A 25469-nucleotide genomic window follows, 5' to 3' on the forward strand; every position below is an offset into this window, starting at 1 on the left:
AGATGGGTGGACGAGGCGCTGAGGGACATGGTTTAGTGTTTGATAGGAATGGTTGGACTCGATGATCCGGTGGGTCTCTTCCCACCTGGTGATTCCATGATCCTACCGCCCGGCTCCCCGCCGCTGCCGTTGGGCGGTCAGTGCGGTTGGGGCCGGCAGGGGGCGCCGCGGAGCGCTCCCCGCCCCTTCCGCCGCTGCTGGGGGGCGGGGGGCCGGCAGGGGGCGCTGCGCGGCGGCCGCCGTTGCCGGGGCGAGGGTTGTGGGGGGGGGGGGCAGTGCCCGAGCGGCGCCGCCGACGTCAGCGCCGGTTCCGCGGCGGGCGGGGAGCGATCGCGGGCGGGAGCGGCGGCCGCCGAGCCTTCCCCCCCCCCCACCCCCGCCGCCGCCACCCCCACTCCCCCCCACCCCATGGCGGGGCCGTTCTCGCTGGGGGTGAGCGTGTATTCGGACCAGGGCGGCAGGAAATACATGGAGGACGTGACCCACATCGTGGTGGAGCCCGAGCCGCCCGCGCACAAAGGCGGAGCGGCGACCCCCGCCGAGGCGGCGCTGCCCCCCGGCCCCGCGCGCCGCCGCTCCGTCGCTTTCTTCGCCGTGTGCGACGGGCACGGCGGGCGGGAGGCGGCCCAGTTCGCCCGGGAGAACCTCTGGGCTTTCATCAAGAAGCAGAAAGGCTTCTTCTCCTCGGAGCCGGCCGAGGTGTGCGCGGCCCTGCGCAAGGGCTTCATCGCCTGCCACCGCGCCATGTGGAAAAAGCTGCGTAAGTGACGGGCTGGGGGAGCCTTTCCCTGCCCCCGGGTGCCTCCCGCCGACCCTTCGCTCTGCCCCGGGCTCCCCTTCCCTGTCCCTCTCTCTCCTGGGCTCCCCCTTCCCCTTCTCCTTTCTCTGCCCTGGGCTCCCCCTTCTCCTTTCTCTGCCCTGGGCTCCCCCTTCTCCTTTCTCTGCCCTGGGCTCCCCCTTCTCCTCTCCTCTCCCTGCCCCGGGCTCCCCCTTCTCCTCTCCTCTCCCTGCCCCGGGCTCCCCCTTCTCCTCTCCTCTCCCTGCCCCGGGCTCCCCCTTCTCCTCTCCTCTCCCTGCCCCGGGCTCCCCCTTCTCCTCTCCTCTCCTCTCCCTGCCCCGGGCTCCCCCTTCTCCTCTCCTCTCCTCTCCCTGCCCCGGGCTCCCCCTTCTCCTTTCCTCTCTCCCTGCCCCGGGCTCCCCCTTTTCCTCTCCTTCTCTCTGTCCTGGGCTCTCCTTCTCCTCCCTGGTCCCCTGCGGTGCGGGGTGAGGGGGCTGCAACCCGCCTGCCCTCCCCGGCATCGCTCCCTTTCCCGGGACGCCCTGATTTTCGCTGCATTTTTCCTCCCCCTCGTCCCCCCCGCACTATCGCGAGGTGCCTGCTCAGCCTCCCTCCATCTCTCCGCCTGCGGGGAGAGGAGGTGCAGAGATGGGGTTCGGGAGTGCTGGCTCGAGAAATGCGGTAAAACAAGGACTGGAGAGCAGGAGAAAAGAGGGGGTCAAAGAGTGAGGAAGCGTTGTAGGAGGATTGTGCTCCGTGGGTGGTGGTGGTGTGATTGTAGAGCTGCAGTTTGTTGTCGGAGTGTTGGATCTCTAGTTTATTGAGGGCATCTTCATCTTGTTGCCTTGGAGAATTGAATGGAAATCCCCCTTAGGTTTCCCGTGCCCAGACTATCATGAGAAAGAAAAGAAAATTTTTCTTTAAGTGTCTAGGACTTTGTTTTCCTAACTGTCCCTTGATTCCAACAGTTTCTGTCGAGTCCTGATGGAAGGATTCAAAATGTGGCTGTTCCATAATGGGTAATTGTTCGCTCATTTTATCGTTTGAGGAGTAGGAAATACGCAGGGCACCTGCCAAAACCAAAACCACACTCAATATCCTGAAGATTATGTGGCTTGGTTACATGACTGCAGTAGGATAGAAGTTATAGATAGAATAGGTGAGGAGAATGCCCGGGCAGGTGACAGAGATCACTGTTGGACTGTTCCTTCTCCCTGAGATCCAGCGAGACTGTGGAATGGAGCTTTTGAGAGGGACTTTATTTGTGGTTTGTAAGGTGGTTACGGCTTAGTTAGAGTTTGGCTGTTTATGAGGTGTAGAATGTGTGTGTTGTGTATGCATTTACATATTCAAAAGCTCCAGAAGGAGGAGAATATAAAAACATTGAAGAGTGTATAAAGGCAGGCAGGAGTGAGACGCAGTAAAACTGGATCAAAAGCATGGACAGCAATACTGAACAGTTGGGTTTGAGAGGCAAACGTGAAAAGCAAGAATTGCGTTGCAGCACCGTGGTGTTTCAACGAAGTGACTCATGGTGGGGCGGGGGGGGGAGTTTCATATCAAAACAGTTTCGTTTTCCTTTTTCTTGAATAGCAAAATAGAGAAGTTGTGCAATGTCAGATACTTGAAAAGACACGGGGGAAGGAATGGCAAGGTTGAGGGCACACAGATATTGAACAGAAAGGAAAGGGTGTGAATTTTAGAAGCACCAGAACTTGACTGCAGTCCCTAATGCTGGGGAAGGAGTGATGAGTGATGCACGATCTCCTGGGCTGCAGTCTTGCGCTACAAGGAGAAATACATGTGAATAAGGGAAGATGGCATGAAGGGGAAGGATAAGGAGTTCAGTTGTCTGGTTGTGTTATCCCTGGTCTGTTGTCACTGTAGCTGTGTTTATGCAAAATGGAGAGATGCGGGGTGAAGTGACAGAATGTGGGAAACACTACTTAAGTAATGAGTGCTCAGTAAATAATACTTGGGTTGTGAAACCGATTTAAATTGTTGTGAGGAACAACATAGCTCTGACTGAGCATTTGATGACAGTTTTAGGTAGGCAATATAGCCAGCTTCTGCATAGCAGGTTTGGTCTGACTGATTTCTGCTGCATGCGTGTAACAGCTAGTGTCCTATGGGACAAAAGCATTACTATGTTGAGTTTATCGCTTCTCACGTGGCGTTATGGAATCCCAGTGCAAATTTTACTCACACTAGAGAGTTTTCCTTATTGTTGTACATAGAGCACGTTTCACTGGATATTGGTGACACTGTGGCCGTGAAAGGGAGATTGTGAGGTTTGGTGTCTTGAAATGAGGGCAAGAGAATGGTTTGGATTTTTGTGTAAAGGGTGGAGTCTTTATTGCTTCCAGTTAATGGCCATTGGAAGAGAAATTTGTGCTCAGCTGCTCTGTTGGTTCTTGGGAGCTGTGGGGTCATACAAAGTAGCCATCTCCTAGGATAGACGAGGAACATCTCTATGATGAGAGTAGTAGAATAATTAAGCCATAAAACACCCTTTGGTCATTGCTGATAACTTTTGATGTTAATTTATATAGTAATAAAATTCCCTGTGTGCTAAAGAGCTTCCAGAATAAAAGTTCTTGTTTGAAGCCTGTATCTACAGTGGTAGGAAAAGTGTTTTCAGGAAGCATTCTTGGGAGGTCCCAGATTTTGATGTGACCTTACTGAGGGTTGCATAGGTTTATATCTTTGGTAATTCGTTTCTTGAATAGTGAAGAGCCTGTTTCTAAATATTACGTTTACTTTAATGCTATTAAATTTTTTTTTTCAGCGTTACCAGTTACAATTTAGAAAGATTTGCATAGTCCTGCTTTTGTTATAACTCTTTCCATTAAATTTAATTGAAGCAATAAAAGTCAAGTAATATTTTCATCTCTTGGGTAATAACTAGGGAGTTTGTAATTGTCACTGGAAGGTCGTAATTTCAGGATTATTCTTAGAAATGTTTGAGTTTGTGTATTCTTATCTGAAAAGGACCTAGGCCACTTAGGGTAATGTAAACATTTTGGGGTCTATTGTATTAAAAGTTCATATACCTTTTTTTTTTTTAAGCTTAATAACTTAGAGTTTTAGAATCAAACTAATTTGAAATGAGATACTATGGTTTGACTTAATATTATAAACCCAGTGAAACAGGAATGAAATATATACTTTAGCCATTTTTGATTCCCAGAATGATTTTGAATCATTCGCAAAAAGAAGAACTTCCACAAATGATTTTTGGAGCAGTCTATGTTTCAGATCAAGTGCCAACCGTCGTGAGTTTGCTTTTTAGACTGTGTAAGAGGGGTTTTCTTTGTTACAGATGTGGTATCCAGGTATGGGATCCATATTTTGATGTGACAGACTGTTTGGGAGGGGTTGTTTGTTCTAAACCAGTTCCTCCCCCCTTTCCAGCCCCTCCAACAGAAGAAGGGTGAAAGAAGTAACTGCAAGTTGCATAAGTGACTTTGATTTTCAGAAGAAATCTTGGGAGTTTTGACACTTACGTTAACAGAGAGGAAGATGGAAAAGAAGGATTGTGCCATGCTGTGTGTAATATTTATCTCTGAACAGGGGAAAGGCCTGAACCAAAATCACTTGCTGATGAGCAGATCTCATGTCTGGTTCTATTGATGTCTCGACTCTAAGGCTGCTATATCCTTCTTTCTCATGAGTGGGTAATTTCAGTCTCTGTGCTTTTCATTCCCATAAAGACTGATTTGACTCTCTAATATATTTTATTGCTATTGAGGGGTTGTTACACTAACAGAAACTCATTAGTTACAGCCTGAATTTTAAGTGAACGGTTGAAATCCTCATTACCTCTTGGCTTCCTCCCTCATTTGCTTTCCATTTGGAACGTGTTAGATTTAGTACCCACAGTTAAAATTGCCAGACAAAGTACGTGCAATAAGCTGACTAAATGTTTGTGTTCTCAAAATAAAGCTACTCCTAGGGAAAAAGTGTAGTTTACTATTTAGAACACAAAGCTAGAACTCTGTTAAACATTGAAATTACGCTGGATATCTTGGTAGCTCCCAGTGAGGAAATGCAGCTTTTATCCTCACACTGCCTGTATAATTCTCCCCCAGTGTATCTTCCACGTATTCTCTTTCTTGCCTCGGGCATCTGAACATTGTTTAGTGGCACTAGATCTTTTGCTTCTGCCTAAAACTTTTGTATTTAAAAATATGTGTTGTCACAGAGGGGAAGGCCTGATTGTGTTGTAATTTTGGTTTTTTTTCTCTTGTTTATTGTGCCATAGGAAAATAAATAATCTAGTGCTTTGGCAGTCTGGCTTGGGTGTTCCTTGCAAACAGAATGTGTATCACAGTGGAATTTTTATATTGTACTGTGTGAGTGCAACTTGTGAAGTGCAGAAGATAGAATGTGACAGGGAGATGAGTCTCCCTTCTGAGTTTGTCTGAAGACATGAGTGGGTGCAGTGAAGAAGAAACATGAGGTTGCTGTTGACAGTTGAAATCGGCCGATAGCTGGGAACTTGAATTGTCTTTGCTGAGGGTGCTGAAGCAGGGAAGAGGACTGGTGTGGCTGATCTTGCTGAACTGGTTGTTGTCTCAGTCATTTTGTGGAGTTTTGGAAGATGTACTTGGGTGTGTAGATGCAAAGAAAAGAAAAAGCATGAAAGAGAAACTTGGATTGGATGTAAATGGGGAGAGCAGGGTAGTAGGAAGTTAAATGTTTTGAGGGTAAAGCAGTTGAGTTATATATATCGTGAGGGAAAAGTTATAGGTATTTTGGTGTAAGTATTTTATTGTTCTGAATTCAAGGGATAGCTTCTGCAGAAGACTCTTCGTTGGGTTATGAATAGCATACTTAAATAGCGTGCATTAGTCAGCCCTCCAAAGGGAAATGTGAATAAAACAGTTGAGATTCTGTTCCAATTTAAAACTTTGCTCAATGTGTAGAAGTAAGATAGCATTTTCTTTCCTTTTGAAGCAGGTCAGAAGGCCTCAGACTTGCCTGATTGCCAGTCAAACATCCAGACAAAATGACCTGATTTATGATATTTCTTCCACCTTAGACAGGGAAGTGAACAGCAGGTCTTAACAAAACACTTGTTCGTGCCTGTTCAGCATTCAAGGAGCACTTCTTCCCCGATATTCTTCTAGTGATGCTTGGAGTATTAAACTGGAGGAGATGGTTTTTTTCACTCCTATCTCAGTGCATTGAATATCGGCCCTGTATACGTGTGTGACTGTGAGCTGTAGCTAGGGGTGTGATGTTGAGGAAGTGAGGGGGACCTGCAGGCGCTGCTTTGCCTAGCTTTGTATTGTATTATAATCTTGCGCAAGGCTCTGTGACACGCCCTTCATCTTGATCTTCAAAACATTACCAGTTCCACAGAATTAAAACCCTGAGTAATATTATTTGCTTTTTTCCTCATTGCAGCAGAGTGGCCGAAGACCATGACAGGTCTCCCAAGCACATCGGGAACTACTGCCAGCGTCGTAATTATCCGTGGGTCGAAGATGTACGTCGCTCATGTTGGTGATTCAGGAGTGGTGCTCGGAGTCCAGGATGACCCCAAAGATGACTTCGTGAGAGCTGTGGAGGTTACACAGGACCACAAGCCAGAACTTCCCAAAGAAAGGGAGAGAATTGAAGGCCTTGGTGGCAGGTAAGTCTCTGTGCTTTTTACTTCAGGGTTTGTCTCTGGGTGCTATTAGTCTTTCTGACTGAACTACACTTAAGCTTGCTTGTTTGTGAGGTGCAGCAAGCAAGGCAGTGAATCTCTATCTGTTTATAGTCCTTCTGTATCTGTGCTCTGTTATTTTTCTAGCTTGTAGGGAATAAGTTATAGTGATCCATTGTTGCACTGTTGTGCTTTTTTGCTAGTGGTTTGTGGTATAAGAAATAATTTTAATTTCCTGGTGGGTTCCCAAGCACCTGAGGTGTGGTTACAATTCTACATGTTCACTGAAAACTTTGTAAGTGGAAATACTGGTATTTGACCTATTTTTCATTAAAATCTGAGGAATCCGAGGGAGGAAAAATTGCCTTTCCGTATGGTTAATGATACGAGCTCTGTAATATCCATTTTGCCAAATGGTGGAAAACCAGCATTTTTGCCACAAAAAACTTCTCATATGTTCTGCATTGTTCCTGAGGTGACAATGGCAGCTGTTGAGTGGGCTTTTTGAAGCTTTGGTTTAAGGAGCATTAAGGAAACGTTAGATTTAAAACTAGATAGTCTTATTTGCTATGTTTGTTAAATGCTAGAATACCACATATCAATGCATACCTTTACATTAGTAATTTCCTCACTGTCAGGACTTGACAGATGTTGGAATATCTCCAGGTTGTGATTGTTGTGTGTTCCCTGTGACTGAGGAGGAAAGCAGGCAGGTTTGTCATATGGCACTAATGTTTTGAGACAAAGCTCAGGGCTCGCATGTGGCGTAGCTTCACAGGAGTGCTCTGTTCTTTCGTTCTGCAGTACCACACCAGATGGATGGGCACAGTTTCCTTCTCCGAGCAGTTCAGAGGCAGAGATCACTGAAGGTTTTCCTGTTGACATGGTTTGAGAACCCTGTCAGTTCACTTACCCTCAGATTGTTTAATCTCTAGCAGGTGGAAGTTGGTCAGTTGGCAGTGTCAGGGATGGCAGCTTTTTAGAAAAGGAAACCTGAAGTTGTGCTGGGTCAGTACATCTAAGTATATAGGTTTCCAAGTTGTGTATCTCAGAGGCTGAACATCACTGAAGCTTCTAAGAAGCATTCCCTGGAACCTTGAATCAACAGGAATGGTTATTTTTTTTTTAAAGTATCTATTATTACTGGTACTCCTACTTTTTTTTTTCGTATTTGCAGGCTGTTGTGAGACAAATGGGGTGGGAACAAGTAGCCTTTTTCATGAAGGCCAGTTGGGAAAAGCTAATGGGAGAGCGTAATTGAATCTTTTGGTAAAAATGATGTTTTCCAAATAACAGTGTCTGAGTGTGGGATGAGGTCTCCTTTCTGATAATGACCGAAGTTAGCTTTGTGTGCTCGTTAGTTTTACAAGTGGGTGAGAGCAATTTTTAGGATGTGGTGTTTGTGACTTTGTCGCGCTGTGCATGCAGAAGGATGGAGCTCAACGCGACCTTGTTTCTAAGGCCTTTGAGGTCTCAGCAAGTGCATCTTGAAAAGCTTCAGAAAGAGGAATCTTGAGGCTGTTCCAGAGCTGCTCAGTTTCTTATTACCAATGGCTGTTCCCTGGATAAAAGCAAGCTTTTAAGTGTCTAGTTCTTAACTTGGTTGGGACCAAGCTTTGCTAGTTGCTTGATTCTTTGCTTTTTCTATCTTGATAGCTGATACTATCTGTTCTTAATTCTTCCCTGCCTCCCCTGCTTGATCACAGCTGCCCCATGTGCTTGCTCTGTAGCATCTCCTTTGACTTAATGCTATTTGGGAGAGCTAAACCGGTGTTTGGTCCCTTAGAGCTGGTGTTTATATTCAAATTAATATCCAAATAGCAGAGCTGTTTCTTCCTATCTCCTGCTTTCGGCATATAGCAAGTATGTACAATTCCTCTTTTATCTCTGCCTTGTGTTGGTGCACCATGAAGGAAATCCCTATCAAAGGCCGATCTTTTTTTTGTTTGTTTTTTGTTTGTTTTTTCAACTGTACTGTGTTGCCCTTAACTGCCAAACTTTGGCAGATGGAGAGCACTGAAGGGAGGAGCTGCATGATATTTCCGCCAGAGTGAGTTGATGATGGTCTTCATCTGAGGAAAGCAAATTCAGTTTTGCTTTTTAATCAATAGATAAAAAGATACTCTTACATCTGGTGGTTGCAGCCAGCCAGAATTTCTCTCAGGTCTTTGTTCCTCTGTTTCTTTTTTTCCTTTTTGTTCTTCATCTCTCACTTTCCCCTTTGGCTTAATACGGAATGAAACTGCCTAAGTGTTACCATGTGTTTTGAAATATTGATTGTGCTGTGGACTTCCCCGAGGGTGCTGCTGTTATTGACTGCTTATTTAACTGGTTTTGTGTCATTGAAACTAACATCTATGCTCTCTTTTCCGTTCCTCGTTAACCTCTGCCTTTCTGATGGTTTTAGTGTGATCAACAAGTCTGGTGTGAATCGTGTTGTTTGGAAGAGACCTCGTCTGACTCACAATGGCCCTGTGCGCCGCAGCACCATCATTGACCAGATTCCGTTCCTGGCAGTTGCTAGAGCACTTGGTAAGTTGTGTTTGGAAAGCAAAACACTGCTGCATCCAGGCCACGATAATGGAATTAGACCTTGTTTTGCCAGAACATACAGTTCAGAGCGATTTGCTCACTTGCCTTGACTGCAAAGCCTTGCGAAAAATCTAGACTTTTTTGAAGTATTTTTAATACAGTATGGATTTGTTTTTTTAAATGAAGCTGTAGAAGGTGTCAGTGGTGAGTGATGTACTCTCCTTGCCACGTACAGCATTTTCCATTTTATGAAGGTGGTACTTCATTTCTGTTGCAAATGAAAATGCACAAAGCAGCGTGTGACTCCAAAATGGAGGGTACGTTCATCTTTTTCTTAGTGTGAAGTAAAAGGGCTGTAATTTTTGACTGGGCAGTGGTAAGAGTAAGTTTTGCTGTGTAGCATACGAATTATGTTGGTCTTCCTTCTGTGGTGAATCTGTTTCTTTCAAGACAGAGTTCAGTGAACAAAGGGGTGAAAGTCATGTCTGTGTGTTATCTATAACCTGCCTTTGCAAGAGTCCTGGTAGTGGGGAACTGCCTCTGAGGAACTATTACTCGGATGATGAAGACATTACCATACCTAGCTGACTTGTTATGAATGGTTTTTGGGAAATATTTTTTAACTTAATCCTTGGATACCTCTTGTCCGTGAGTGTTAGTGTTTTCTAGTCAGGTTTTTCCTTAAATTTCATTGCACAATTCCAGTCTTCTCAGTCCACATTATTTCCATCCTTCCGTCTGTCCGTCCTTCTTCTTTGCCCCAGTGAAGACTTCTCTATCCAGAAATACCCAGTGTAGGAAATGTGGTGTATTTTTACCTGTGAAAACTGTCCTGTGACTTAATTTCTTTTTGGCAAGCTTGACAGTGTTGTCAGTGTTCCTAGACCAGCTGGCAGTGTGTTGTGGGGACAGTCTGTTCCTGGGACTGTGGTCGTCTTGATAATTGCGTGGTGTTACTGTGTCTTGTTTCAAAGGCAGTGCTGTCTGTTTCACAGGGATTGTCCAGTGTTAAGAATTCTGTAGTGATAACTAACATTGTAAAGGATGGCTTTATAGCAAGAAAGGAGTCACAGGTGGCTAAATGATATTTCAATACGAATTTTAGTTTTGTGGACATTTTTCTCCAAGTCTCTGTTACGTGTCACGTTTTAGGCAAGATAGATGCTTATTTTATGGTTAGTCAAACTGGCTCGACAGTCTGAGTAAATCCTTTGGAGTTAATAGATAACTAGTAGAGATCGTCCACTGAGCAACACGGTCCTCTTCCCCTTTTCTGCCACAGGGAACCTGTTCCTCATAGGTTACAAAAAGTGTATGCTTGATTTTGATGAATCTTTCATTCCTACGATTGCAAGTTTGTTGTTTGCCTTGAGTCCTGAGCCAATTCCTCAGCAAGTTGAACATAAGGATGTGGCTGGGTTTTGTTTGCAGATGGGAATTCAAAGAATGATGCATCTGTTAGTCCTCTATTGCATTCTTTCCCATTACATGGATGAAGAGGATTACTGGAGAGTTTCAGGTCCAAGAAATGAGAACACTGTTTAACAATTCTTGCTTTCAAAAGTTAGCAGATTTGAAAACTTAGAAGAGGGCTTTGGCATCTTAAAATTATAGAGAAACAGGTTTACAGTGTGTTGGTGTGTGTTTGCTCAAGGAGCCTCCGCAGCTTCTTCATGTCCCCTTCTGAGGTGGTGTGACAAACCTCCTGGAAAAGGGAACACAGCTGCCTCGCTCGGTAGGACCCAGATGGTGCACAGACGCTCACAGTTTGGAAACAGGATTTCATTTCGTTCTGAGGCCAATGTGCCCCTTACACTCGTTACTAAAAACCTACTGTGACTAAAGCCAGTTTCATTTGTGCTGTTGAGGCCTGCTAGACCTCTTGGCTGGCTCCCAGATTGCTACCCTGGTTGGCATGACACTGCTGTGCAGGAGCCTCTCCAAGCAAAGTCGTAACTGCCCATGTTGACGTATACCCGTTACCAATGCTCCAGTCGATCCCACTGAGATCTAGCACAGGGGTTCTTTTTGCTGAGTTCAAACTTGGTTGTTATTCTTGATGGAAGTCCTGTAGAGATCCCAGACTGGACAATAATATTTAGTAGGAGAGCAGGAGTCTCTTGGTGCTTTGTTCAGTTCTGTGGAGAGAAAGAGAGTTGTAAATTGACAGTCTTTAAAGTGGGAAGATTATCTGATAAAGAAAATATAAAATTTGGGGCATAGGTGTTTTTTGTAAAGTTTGTTTTTTTGTTTTACAGCACTTGAGGACTGGATGAGGGGTGAAACTGCATCAACATATTTTAAAGCCTAACACTCATTTTAAGGAATACAGCAGAGGTTTTAGGAGTAGCAGGAATAAAACACTGGGGAAGTATTGCGTTGGTGAAATATTTGAACAGCAGAAAGAATACCAGTGCAGGAGAAGTCCTTCTGGCCAGAGTAGTTCTATTGACATTCCTTTGCTGTTCTGATCGTGTATAGTGCCCTTCTGCACTGAAATAAGCATTTGTGATATGTACTTTTTATTACCCCTCCTTCTCACAACAGTAGTGGTCGCATTTAAGTAAAGTTTAATTTATTTATAGCCCCCATAACAAGTGAGAAATATTTAGGCTCTCTGCTGTCCCTGTAAATTACCTGTCTGCTGCTTTTACTGCATACAGGTTAAGTCTTCTAGTGACTTATTTTGAACTGTAGCAGCGTGTTCTGCATTTTAAGCATGGCTACTTCTGCAAACCTTTTCTGGGCAATAGACACATCTTTGATCCTGATGTCCCTTGCAATGATACTTCTGAATCCGTCTGCCTCAGAATTGTTCCCCTCCAGACTTATTGCCCATTTTGATCGGAGGAGTGTTTTATTTCCTTAGAGCATAATCATTTGAGTAAGTTTCTTGGCACTTAGAAGCTACGTGTTAACGGTCTCGTTTATGCCTGTCCCTAGACCAGGTGCGAGGTGGCTCAGATTACTTGGATCCCCTTGTGTAGGGCTGGTCTGTGAATGTGCAGATTGCTGGGTCCCATAGAGGAGATGCTTAGGGGCAACGAGCCATCAGGTAATTTGCTTGTGTGTTTCGAAGACTCTGGGTCTGTCCTCACATCATGTTAGTTGTGGTCTCCCTGTGTAAACAGCAGCTCCATGTGGCACCCAGGAGGGTGTTGTAAGGCCCCATGAGCATTCTTACCTGTTTTTCTCTTGGGGAAGTAGCATGCTCTGTGTATATGTTCATAATAGCCGTGTGCACACTAGATCAGGTTACATTGCAGTGAAATATGTCTAAGTACGTGAATTAAAACCTATTTCTGGGATGATAAGCACAAGGCTGGAAGTGTACAAGATGATGTGGTTTTTGTTCCCATGTGTGGAAAAATTGAAGAAAGTTTTGATCTTTGAAACCAATTTTGAAGTAAAATCTGGCTACGTGTGTATCTTGCAAAGATGGCATAAATGGGCCTTGATTATGTTTTAAATCATACTGGATCTCCTGTTAATTGGTTTTTCACACTTTGCTTCTAAAGGCAGAACTTCAGCTAGGTTTGGCCAGTGCCTTCTTCTGTTTTACCCCTTGTCTTCAGCTAAACAAATGCTGTCTAGGATTGCCTTTAGAAGCTTGAAATTCCACCTTTGTATTAATTTGAAGTATTTAATGCAAGGTCAGGAATAGAGTAGCTTTCTGCATGCTGTTTTATCTCTTTGCATGTTAGTTCTTGCAGGCTTTTCTCACTCTGTGAGTTCTGGCACAGCCCTGGACAGACAACTCTTTTCTTTTGCCTGTGATTTTGCTAATGTATAAGCAGAGTTGACAGTCACAGTTAAGACTGCCTTGTGAGCAGCTTTTAATTCACTAGTCATTATAAATGCCTTTTATTTGTTTAATTTGTTCTTGCAATACTCTTCTTTTGTCTATGCTTTCCTTTGTACATGGTGTTGAGGGTGGCATTCTTTCAACACGTTTGAATGAAATGGCATGTAAAAGAAGGTCCTAAATTAGTACTTGTAAAGGAGTAGTGAAGGTTTTAAACCTCAGGTGTTTCTGTGTAACTTTCCTGCTTGCTGCTGCCTTCAGTTTTGTCCCTATCCCTCAGACTGAACTGTCTGTAATCATTCTTGGGTTGTGTGAAGAGGACATAGCGTTGCATTCATCTTTAAACTGCTGTAGAGATGCCCTCTTGTGGCTCTAGGATTCACCTGCCAGGAGTTCTGGTGGAAGCCTCTTCCACCCCAGCTCAGCCTGAGTGGTTTTTAGTGGTTGCTGTCTGTCTTCTTGCTGAGAATTGTCTCACTTCCTAGCAGCACTGCCTCATTGATGAGGAGGAAAAGAAGTCTGCAAATCTTCTCTTTGTACTAACAGACCTTTTGGAAAAACGCTCATTTAAAAAGATCTGGGATTAATCAAACTGGGTTTTTGTTTCAAACTGGTTTATGAAAGTAAATTTTTCTTTCCTGTATTAAAACCAAAAGATATTTTTGTATTGAGAAGAGCATTCTCCAGAAACATAAGGGAAAGGCTTTATTTATGTGAATTCTGGACATACTTTTGCTATAAGGCAGCTTGGGGCTTAATCCAATCCAGTCTACTTATAGGATGGGTGGTTTTGTTCGTGACTTCAATTGCTTTCCTGGCAGCAGCTGAGTGTTTTTCATTGTATTTTAAAAGGTAATAGTAAGCAGATAGGATGGTCTACGTATTTTGGTATATTCTTACAGGTAGTTAAATTAGTTTCCTGTTCCTTTACTGTGTGATTTCAAAGATATGTTTTTCATTTTGTTAGATGCCATGTAACTTTTTTTTGTAGCTCTGTGTTTTCTGGTTCGAGTCATGGCTAAGGAACGGGCAGGGTTTCTCTGTGAGATATGGAAGGAACAACATTAATACCATTTGTTTGGTTTGGCAAAGAAATATTGCAAGCCTCACCCCAAAAGAAGTATTCCTTGTCTGTAAGTTTTTAGAGAACAAGATTGCTAAGTTTTGGAAATGTTTGGGTTTTAATTTGTAACAAAAATAGTCTGGCTGACAAAGTGGAAGTCTGAGAGCCTGGCATTCCTGTTCTGTAATACTAGCCTTTGGCATATCACATCATCTTGCTATCTTGGCTTCCCAGCCTGCTGAAGGGTCACTTGTCTGTCTCCTTGCTTTGGGACAGAATTAAAGATTTCAGAGGACTTTGAAGAACGTGGAAGAAAGTGTACTCTAGTTTTCTGGCTTACTTCTTTCCTCTTTATTTTTCTATGTCAGAGTTGTGACAGAGGATACCATGTAAAGCAACTCTTCCTGGGTTTGTCATGCATTCCTCAGCTGCTGTGGATGCTGTGCTCTCCAGCTGGCTGGAGAACCATGTGCAGCTGACGTTAGTGTTCTGTCTGTGCAGCAGCTCTAAAAAGCATGGACTTAATCTGTGGTGCTCTGCCCTTTTGAAAAATAAATACGAAAAAAAAAGCAGTACCTTGCTTCAGTGACATGGATTTGCCTTTCCTGGCTTGGAGCTGAATGCTCCAAGAGAATGATGTTTCAAAAGAACTTTTCTTTATTCAGTACTGTCCTACTGAGGATCGCTTGCCTGCTTAATCAGTCTGACTTCATAGGTTTATGGAAAAATGATGGCAATTTTCCCATTCCATAGGGCAGTCCCTACGGGTTGTTTCCTCCTAGGCTGAGGAAGGAACAATATGGATGTTTTGGGTTTTTTTTATACACCTCAGGCTTCAAATATACTTAATGGATTTTTTTCTTGGGTCAAAGAATAAAAGCTTAATATTTTTTTTTCAGTTTGATATCTAGAGCTCCATTCAGCTTTCAATATTTCCAGGCTTGTCTGGACTTGGTCAGCCAATACCTGACGGGGCTTTAATGCTGTTCCATTGTACAACTTGGAAAATAGGTTATTGTGTATTTCCTAGAGATTTTGGAGCCTGAATAGATTGAGTACAGTTGAAATTGAACCTCCTGGAGACTTGGTTCTTGCTGTAAATTTACAGCAAACGTGGAACTCTTCTTTGACAGAGGTGGTGCTACAGAGATTACTTGAATGAACACATTTTGCCAAAAAAAGTGTCTTTAATAAACTTGGTCTTTGAAGCTGCGAGTCCTTGAAATAATCTACCTCCTCTTCACCATTTGTTTTCAGGGAAAGTTGCATTCCTCTTGTGGTATCTAATTTTCTTTCTTTCTGCATCCCCCATTAAGAATGCTGATAGGTCTGTAGAGATGTGGCTTTGTTGCAGATTTGCACATGGATTTGCATGAAGGTGTTATCAGTTAGTCTGTCAGGGCAGCCGTTCTAACTCAAATCGTGGCATGTCAGCTATTCGTTCCTGTGCCAAGCCCACTTCTCGGTGTATAGTTGTGCCACAGCCTTCAGAAGGGCACCTTATTGCGGAGGAAACAGGTTGGAAGGTGTTCACTGGCAGCTGGAAGGCTGGGCTTCTGGTTAGGGGCTGGGTCTGTGATTTGTGAGGTGTGGATTCATCGTGTGTGGATTCCCAGGATCTCTGTGCCCTTCAGAAAGATTATAATCCTTGGAGTCCCCTTTATAACCAATGTGATATTCCCTATTATCCCCATGAATGCTATTCTTTCTCTTGGAGGAAGATTCTCTGGAATCAGCGCGGTTATTACTCAGCTGTTTTCTCAGGAAAAGTAGCAGATGGGCATGATGACATGTGTATCAATGAACCAAAATTAAATAACATCAGACTATTTTTATCATACAGCACAGGATTTTTAATTAAAAAGATTCAGCTAATAACATTTGTCAGTTCTCCTAAATGTGTGAAAAAAAATCTAGTGAATACAAGCATAAAAATCATACGTGTGTGGGAAATCGCTCCCAGTGATTCCAAGATCTGGTGATTATACGATCCCAAGCTGTTGTTTATTTTACCTGCTCTGTCTGTGACAGACATGATGTGAGGAACTCTCAGTGTGTGAAGACTTCTTGTGGCAATCCATGTAATATAATTGCTGTGCTGGAACTCAGCTGTCTGTTACAGTATTTATTTTGATCTCAATGCCAGCTGGCCTGCTTTGTTGTGAGTCTGTGGCGAGAGAGTGCACCTCTGTACCAGCAGGCTTGGCTTTGTTAGTGCTTATTAGAAGCACGTGCTTGTCTGTGGCTGCAAGGAAGGTGAATTGGTGTTCTGATGAGGATGGACCATCCGTGCTTGCTACGGTGAAGGTGAGGCAGAGTAATCGACTTGAAGTATTCTGTTTCCTGGTTCTGCAGAAGTCTTTCAAACTCATCGATAGCTTGAGGCAAAACTAATGGAAGGAAGTAGGAAGACAAAAAGCTTATTTACAATTAAAAAACACTTTTTTCTTCACTAGGTGATCTTTGGAGCTACGACTTCTACAGTGGTGAATTTGTTGTGTCTCCTGAACCTGACACTAGCGTACACACTATTGATCCCCAGAAGCACAAATACATTATCCTTGGCAGTGATGGACTGTGGAACATGATCCCACCTCAAGATGCCATCTCCATGTGCCAGGATCACGAGGAGAAAAAGTACTTCACGGTGAGAAAAGTGGCTCTAAGTCGTTGTAGAAACTGAATACTTTTTTTTTCCTGTAAAAATTGCTTAGTCTGGCATGTGTGAGAGAACCTGACAGTGGCATTGTTGTTCATGTATAGTCATAGTTTTGTCACCACTTGTACATATTACGATGTGGCTGCTGCTGTGTTTGCGTACACTATCAGATACACTGCATGCTAACCTTAAGTTATTTCGTTGTCCTTTTGGGGAAATTAGACTATCAGGATGGTATCCGAGTGGTCAAGATGATCTAACATGTTCCTTCTTTAAGGAAGTTGTACAAACTCTTGTCTGAAAACAAAATTGATGTCTTATGAAGACAGTATTACAATGCAGACAAATCTTTAGTGATTTTTACATGATTTGTACAAAGTCTGAAATAAATTGTTCTCTGGTTTATTTTACAAAAGTTTAGAACTTCTATAGTGATGTCTTGGACAGTATCAGGTAATAAACAGTCCATAAACCCCTTGAGAGACTTTCAGAAAAACCATAGGATGTGTTACAACCAGGCTATTTATGCAAGTCATTGCATCAGTTTTATGGCGTAAAGCACTCGGATCATAGAATCATAGAATCACCAGGTTGGAAAAGACCCACTGGATCGAGTCCAACCATTCCTACCAAATATGTACATGTTTTCTACCGTAAACTGATTTTAAAGTTATATTTTGCTAAAAAGAAAGATACATTTCAATTAGTATTTCCTTTTGTGTTTCTGAATCAAGCTACTTTACTCGCATGATGCATAGGAATACATATTTCAGGCTGTGCCACGTGAGCTCTCTGTCTTTGTTTCTAAAGTAAAGTGGACCTGATTGCTTTCTCTGTCCCTTTCTTCTAACACAAAGGGAGAGCACCGACAGTCTTGTGCCAAAATGCTGGTGAACAGAGCGCTGGGCCGGTGGAGGCAACGCATGCTCCGTGCAGATAACACTAGTGCCATCGTAATCTGCATCTCGCCGTTGCAGGACAGCAAAAGCAACTTGGAAAATGAAGAAGAATTGTATCTTAACTTGGCAGAGAGTCCCTGCTATAGCAGCCCTGATACGAATGCCATGACACCCTCCCGCTGCTGTACCCCACCTGTCAAGGTAATGTTTTTTTTTCAGGTTTTTAAATATTCAACTTTCGAGTGTGGAGCCCCCTAAATCCGTACCCATCTCCCTTGGCTTTCCTAGTAGTAATTTCTTTTTATACAGCTTACTGTAATGTGCAGGACTAGGCCATTGCCAATGATTGAAATAATACTTTTAGAAACTCCTGGTCTGTCAACTTCAACCACCATCTAGTGTTGCTGTGTGTTTGTTTTAACTGCAGAGAGTTAGGGAGGAATCAGACTGTGGGGATGCAGGGCTTAAAAAAAAAAGATAAAAAGAGCACATCCCCTTAGAGAATAAGTTGGGGTTATGGTTTCTTTTCCTGCCTGGCCATGCAATTGCAGAGCTCGCACAGCTGAGGAACTGCAGGCTTCTTACGGGCATGTTCTTCATCCTGGTGTGGTTTGGTTTGGGTTTCTTTCCTGTGATGTTTGTTTTTTTTTAAGGTAACCTATGGTTCAAGTATTCAAATACATGTTGCTGTAAAGGATGTTTTCTTACTGGATTGGGAGATCTTCCCCTGGTCGATTTCATGTTTTTTGTTAGAGGGCAAGACATTATTGTACCAGGTCTGTCTTCAGGTCAGATGTTTTAACTATTAACACAAAGCAGAGCTGTTCAGAAGCATTTTTTTTCTTCTCTAAGAACAGGGCGGCAGTTATGAGTGGATGTTTGTTTCAGTAATTGTCAGCTGCTCCTGATTAAAGTAACTGTCCTTTGATGCTCTGCAGTATCTTTTGGATAACTGTCCTTTGGGCAAAGTAAGAGGAAAGCAAAAATTAGCATGGGAGTCCTTAGCATTCCCTTGGTAGAAACAAGCTGCTAATAATATGGCAAGGTCAGCCTTTCTGTCTCCTTCCCTTCCAGCCAGGGTAGCAAAATGCAGGAAAAGAGCTTAAAATCTAGCAAAACTTTGAGTGGAAAAAAAAGAGTTCTAGGTAGTTCTAAACAACTTTTAAATTGTACCATATGTTTTGTGTGTGATCTGTTATGTCATCACTGAGTAAATGTTGAACTCTGTTGGCTGCAGAATATCCAGGCAGTAGCACTTCTGGAGAAGGATTTTGTGAGACTATCTTTTTTTCCCCCCATTTTAAGATTTACTGTCCCCATCTAAGTAGATTTGGTGACCTGTGATATGTGAATCAAGATAAACCACAGCAGGGAGTGGCAGTGAAGGGATCAAAACTTTAGACAAGTTAGAATTGTGGTGTTTGCTGTGTAGATAAGGCTTTATTTTAATTTTTGCTTAATATACAAAACCCAAAAGACAGTTTTGACTGCCTTCATTGATAATATATGTATGAATTAGTTGTGCTTTTAAGATAAAGCTTCTCCTTTTAGATTAAGATAGAACTGGTGTTGCCAGTTGGAAAACACAAATACTTTTTTTCAGTACTTGTTTTTTATTAAGAGTACTAATGTAATAGAGGTGTCTGCTTTAACAAGTATCCAACTGTCCTCACAGAGCACCTGTAAATATCAGAAGACAAGAAGTGTGAGAGGGAAGCTGAAAAGAAAACAGACAGGAAAACACCACTGTAATCTCAGAATAATTCCGAGACGCTTCAGAACAGGACTAATGGCTCAAGGCAGATCACAATAAATGAAATGCTTTAGCACTTGTGTCTCTGTGGATACTTTTTTGCAAAACAAGAACTTTTTTAGTTACGTGTAGATATATTTGATAATTGCATCACCGTGAGTAATGTTTTCTTTTTCACAGTACAAAGTTTCTTAGTTAGGTAGGAGCCAGAGTGGAAGGCAAACTTTGATTCAAACTTTGGTTATGCTGTGGCTGGACTGCATGCTTTTTGTTTATGTAGCAGCCTGATGTCATGGAAGCCTTCTGGGTAAAATCCAGGGCATGCAGAAGTGGGGTTGGCTTGATCTTTTCTTTAAAATTGAAATTATGTGAAACATAACTGAGGCATTTGGGACTCATTTGGTGGCATTTGGAAGGGATATGTGCCTGTTAACTTCAGAGAACTGAGACATGGATAGCCTTGGCTCTTAATGACTATTGCCTTCCAAAACAATTAATTTGGAAATGGACAGAGACCAAATCAAAATCTTTCAATTAAACGGAAGTATTTCTTAAATGCATATCCTTCTGGCAACAGTTACTAATACCAAATGAATTGAAGTCTTCCTGAGGCCAGTGATAAAATTTGATTGATTAGATTGTTGAGAAATTAAATTGTTGATTCACATTTGACTTATTTTTGTTACATCACTCCTTAAAAATCAGTCTTCTGACTTCATTTGGCTTCCCACAGCCTTATCCAATTTCGGCTATTTCTGCCATGCAACAAGAGCCACAGCATTAAGCATCTTGCACAATCAAAACATAAAACCTAAGTTGTGGCTGGAGACAATTTCAAATGTTATATTGAGCAGACCAGGTAACACTGCCAGAGCTGCTCAGTGTGTCGTCTTGCTTTCCTATGGGTTCTGCAAGCACCAAGGTGAACAACATCTAAAATACCAACCCTAAAGGTCTTCCCTCTTGGCTTGCTGTATATGATAAAATATTACGTAAACAGGGAGACTAGAGGGTAGCAGAAAACCAAATCTAGATGCTAGAAAAAAATCTGATTTTTCTCTTTTGAAGAGCATTTTATTACACCTTAGCAATAGATGTTTCAGAAATTCTGAGGAACGGAGTCATGGATCTATTCTTGAAAGAGAACTGAAGTTGTTCTGGGTTGTGACTTCAAAAGTGTCCCCTGTTTATTCATCTGAGATGTTGCAGTGGCTTACTCTGAGCTGTGTGTGCATTGGAGTTCTCAGCATGTTATTTTCTTCAAAGTTATTGTCATTTGCCTTACATGGATCATCCATAGAGTAATGTGGCCTTGAAATTTACTTTTGAAGGACTTTGCTGAGTAACTAGGGATTTCTTCACAATTAAATCTTTAATAAGCTCCTAATTCATATCTTCAGGGCACTGCACAAATACTCATTTTTGTAATCCCCCTGTGGATAGCAAGAACAAGTATTGTCCCCATTTTTGGAGTTGCTTCCAAGCTGTAGAGCATAAAACTAGGCAATAACGTTTTACTTCACGTAGCAAAAAGTAACTGCTTTTAGAATAGCTTTGCTCAATGTGCCACCCCCTTTGGTATACAGTCAGGGTGAAGAGTTTGTTAGTCTCCCTGATAAATCTGGTTATGCAGTAACAAAGATTTCTAAATGTAACAAAGGTCAGAAGACTTCTTCTGCTATTTGCCCTACTTGTGCTTAGCCCTCTGATGTGTAAAATCTTCAGAGGCAGTATAGGTGCATATATTTCAGAGGGAAGGGAGTCAGGCGTGCATGCTGGAAAATGCTGCTGATGAAAATCATAGGATGGATGGCAAGCACTGCTTTCTACGTGGCTTGTTGCTTGAGCAGCAGATGCGTGCAGATTCCTCTGTTTTATAGCAGCAAAAAGGAAGATAGGCAGGCTGAGCGAGCCTGAACAGCCCGCTGAATGAAAAGATCATGTGTCTGCCCTTAGGAGACACTTGCGAACTGGACGATTGAAATGTGTGCACCAGCTTTATAAAAGCATTGAAGTACCAAGTTCAGACTGCGGTCTGGATCAATTTCTGGCTCTCGGCATGAAGAAAAGATAGCTCTGTTTCCAAGTAGGATTTTCTTGTCCTTTATAAGATTTAGAGATGTTCTGTCACACACTTGTCTCCCTTCCACAAAGATTAACGTGGGTGAACTCACTGTATTTATGCCTAAGTACTTTTTTCTGTTCCCTCAGCTTTTGGAAGATGATCCGTGGCCACGATCGAGTGCTTCGGAGCCTATTCCTCCCCTCATGCACAGCAATGTGATCTCAGAAAAATTTTTAGAGCTGCCAAACGAGATTGCCAAAAGCAATTTACCTTCGTCAGGAGCAACCCTGAAGGATTCAGGCCCACAGGAAGATAAGTGCGGCAAAGCACTGGCTTTGAGGATACACGAGTCCTACAGTAATGGCTTGGCAGTCAGTCTGTCCCCTTCCAACTCTGCAAATTCAGGCATGGACCAAAAAGGCTTGAAGGTGTCTCCTAATGTCCAGACAAAAGCCCAAGATGCAGAGAGGACGCCCACAGCGAACTTTAAAAGGACATTGGAAGAATCCAACTCAGGCCCAGCTATGAAGAAACCAAGACGTGGCCTGAGTCGAAACATCGGTGTCCCCCCAGAAGGCATTTCCGCAACGCCCCAGCGCAAGAATTCCAGCAAGCTGACAATGCGCCGCAGCCTGCGGGGCCAGAAGAAGCTCAGCAGCTCACTCTTCCACCCGCCCAGGAAAGCGGTCTGCGTTTGCTGAGGGGCATTTGTGTAAGGAGTGTGTTTTGGTCCGATTAGAATTTTGAAGTTGGTGCAGAAGTTTGAAACTCTCCCTGTTTTATCTTTTTTTAAAGTAGGAACTTTTTTTGGTATCCAACAGCTTTATCCCAGCCTTGTACTTGCTTGTATTATAACTGTGAATTTTGTAGATGTGTAGGGTATAAGTCACTGTAAAATGTGTGTAAATTTGTATTCCTTCATATAAATGTAGTCACTTCCTTGTATAATTGTTACAGCGGGGCTAAACCTTGTTTTAAAAAACAAATAATCCTTTTTGTTAATTTACTAAAGTCATGACTTTGTATACGCTTCTTGTGATGAGGATTTCACAACTTTTTAACTAAAGTAAATTATTAAACAGAATGGAAGATATGTATTTTCGTAGTACTATATGTTCCACCTCAAGTGTGTCTTTTAGAGAATACACTAGGTCTATATTTTGTTTTTAAATTTTAGATTTCTCTACTGGGAAACGACACGGATGTGAAAGCAGAGTTGTTGAGTCTTGCTTTACACAGCTCAATGTCGATTTCTTCATGTTAATTAAAATACTATGCAGTATCTTACTTAGTTGTATTTTTTGTAACATTAATCGTCAAAGTATCTAGCAAAAAAGTGTGTGTTTTAATACTCCCAAAAGCATCTTATATAAAGCCATTCCCATCCCCTTTTACAAATGATGGCATTTTTATCCAGGCATAAATATATGCCCTCTGGAGGCATGTTTTTTCTGCTATTCCAATACCAATGGTGCTGCTAATAACTTTCAACATACGTTCTTAAATTATTTTATGACTATTTTCATGGAGTATGTGGACCATGTGTATGTTCACTGAAATAAAACACATGAAAATTTGGTGGGGGTGCTTTTTATTTTTTAATTGCAAACTTAGATTCTGCTGAGCACCTTGATATTTGTTTTGTATTCATTGAAATCTAATGCTCTCACCTTCACTGAGTCCATGCAGCTTATGAAATGACATCCCACACGGTTTTCTTATGAAACATCTGGCACTGTAGACTGAATCCTTTAACTGTACCGATATATAACTGCTGGGTTTTTTTTTTTCTTAATGGGGAAGTAAAAGGCCAATATTTTATTCCAGGGGCGAGGATGCTTCTCTATGGCTTTAATTCTTTACTGTTGGAACAACAAACCATAGGTTGAAATCGGGCCCTGCTCTCTGTATGTGTTACCATGGTTACAGGAATCCTAAAGGCAATCCTACGCTTTCTGAAAATGTATAATTCCCTTTCATCCATCCTGTGAATGCAACGCTGTCTTACAAGATGAAAGTAATGGTGTATCCAAACGGGTTACTTCAAGGATTTATTTCTGTGTCAATGGGATGTAACTTCCCGTTAAAGTTTTGCTATAGCTGATATAATTACACACTATATGGGGGGGGGGAGTGTGTGTATGTACACACACTCTGCCTCAACATCCACAAGAAACTCGGGCCGTGGTTGTCCATTTTCCTTTTAACTTCAGGCCATTCCCACTTTTAAGGGTGATCACTCACAATAAAGATGCGAGTGCAACATGTTAGTTGATGAGAATCTATATTGCTGCTTATAATTTAAAAATGCAAAAGAAAATGAGCCGTTTTCCCTGGTGTTTTGCTCTAGAGAGAAGTAAAATTTCTCTTTTCCTCAAATTCTGCATTTATAAACATGTGCCTCGTTCTCCCACCTTTCTCACAGCAGTTCTGATTTTGAGCATCTCTGGTTGGAGAGGCAGATGTCTGCTTTGGATCACTTGTAATGAATGCGACAAAGTGGACTGCTTTTCCTGAGAAACCTGCTGAACAATGGTGAGCGTTACGCATCCGAAGTTCCTCTGCACTAGACGTAAACTTAACTGCTGATACAAACTGGCAGCAGTTCACTTCCGTGTGTGCTTCGCCCACCTACAGATCGCTACCAAAGCTGAGACCAGGGAGGTGTTAGAATTCACTGCTAAGATGCGAACGCCATCTCGTTTGGGGGAAACTGGGTCTGCTTCTTTCTGAAATAAAGCTCCAATATGTGCATGAATGCGGTTTTGCACCACCAAGGCACAGACACCATCGCCCTGTTGTACTTCCCAAAGTAAGTAATGGCAGCTTCCAGCAATGTTTCTTTCCCAGTGGAAAATTCTCCTGTGGGGCAAGCGAGAAGATGAGTGGCCGTGGCTGGATGTCTTCCTTCCGTCCTTTCCTTCCTTCCTTCCTTCCTTCCTTCCTTCCTTTCCTACCTTCCTTCCCTCTGTCCTTTCCTTCCTTCCTTCTTTCCCTTCCTTTATTTCCTTCCCTCCTCCCTTCATTCCTTTCCTCCCTCCATCCTTCCCTTTCTTGCCTTCCTTCCCTCCCTTTACTTCCTTCCCTCTCTGCTTCCTTCCCTCCCTTTCCTTTCCTCCTTCATTCCCTTCCTCCTTCATTCCCTTCCTCCTTTCTTCCCTCCCTCCCTCCCTCCTTCCTTCCCACTTTCCCTCCTTCCCTCTCTCTTCCCTTCCTTTCCTTCTCTCCCTCCTCCCTTCCTTCCCTCTCTCCCTTCCTTCCCTCCTTTCCTTTCTTTCCTTCCCTCCCTTTCCCTTCCTCCTTCCTTCCCTTCCTCTTTTCTTTCCTTCCTCCCTCCCTCCTTCCTTCCCAATTTCCCTCCTTCCCTCTCTCTTCCCTTCCTTTCCTTCTCTCCCTCCTCCCTTCCTTCCTTCCCTCCCTTCCTTCCTTCCTTTCCTTTCTTCCTTTCTTTCCTTCTCTTCCTCCCTCCCTCCTTCCCACTTTCCCTCCTTCCCTCTCTCTCCCTTCCCTTCCCTTCCCTTCCCTTCCCTTCCCTTCCCTTCCCTTCCCTTCCCTTCCCTTCCCTTCCCTTCCCTTCCCTTCCCTTCCCTTCCCTTCCCTTCCCTTCCCTTCCCTTCCCTTCCCTTCCCTTCCCTTCCCTTCCCTTCCCTTCCCTTCCCTTCCCTTCCCTTCCCTTCCCTTTCTTCCTTTCTTTCCTTCCCTTTCTTCCTTTCTTTCCTTCCCTCCCTTTCCCTTCCTCCTTCCTTCCCTTCCTCCTTTCTTTCCTTCCTCCCTCCTTCTTTTCCTCCCTCCCTCTTTCCTTCCCACTTTCCCTCTTTCTCTCCCTCCTCCCTCCCTTCCTTCCCTCCCTCCCTTCCTTTCCTTCCCTTCCCTCCTTCCTTTCCTCCCTCCCTCCCTCCTTCCTTCCCTCCCTCTTTCCTTCCTTCCCTCCCTTTCCCTTCCTCCTTCCTTCCCTCCCTCCCTCCTTCTTTCCCCTCCTCCCCCTTCCCCTCCCTCCTTCCCCCCCTCCCCCCCCTCCCCGCAGCTCCGCCTCCTCCCCCGTGCGCGCGCCCGGCGCCCCCAGCTCTCGCGAGATCTCGATGTAAACAAAGCTGCGGGGGGGGGGGGGCGAGGGGGGGCGGTGGGAGGCGGCGCCGCCTCAGCCGCGCTCGGGGCGCAGCCGCCCTTCGCGCGTGTTCCCCTTTAAGCCCCGCCCCCCCCGCCGCGGAGCCGCGCTGCGATTGGCCGGCGGCGGCGGGCAGCCCTCCCGCGGCGGCTCC

General features: G+C 43.6%; 1 protein-coding gene across 1 annotated transcript; it reads left to right on the plus strand.

Moving 5' to 3' along the window:
* Nucleotides 1-335: 335 nt before the first annotated feature.
* Nucleotides 336-22497, plus strand: PPM1D (protein phosphatase, Mg2+/Mn2+ dependent 1D). The gene is made up of 6 exons (XM_069873826.1): nt 336-760; nt 6191-6419; nt 8842-8966; nt 16291-16481; nt 17351-17593; nt 21357-22497. The coding sequence occupies exons 1-6, from the start codon at nt 409-411 to the stop codon at nt 21909-21911; spliced, it is 1695 nt and encodes a 564-aa protein (XP_069729927.1). The 5' UTR covers nt 336-408; the 3' UTR covers nt 21912-22497.
* Nucleotides 22498-25469: the final 2972 nt, after the last annotated feature.

The sequence above is a fragment of the Phaenicophaeus curvirostris genome, chromosome 21, assembly GCF_032191515.1.
Source record: "Phaenicophaeus curvirostris isolate KB17595 chromosome 21, BPBGC_Pcur_1.0, whole genome shotgun sequence".
NCBI lineage: Eukaryota > Metazoa > Chordata > Aves > Cuculiformes > Cuculidae > Phaenicophaeus > Phaenicophaeus curvirostris.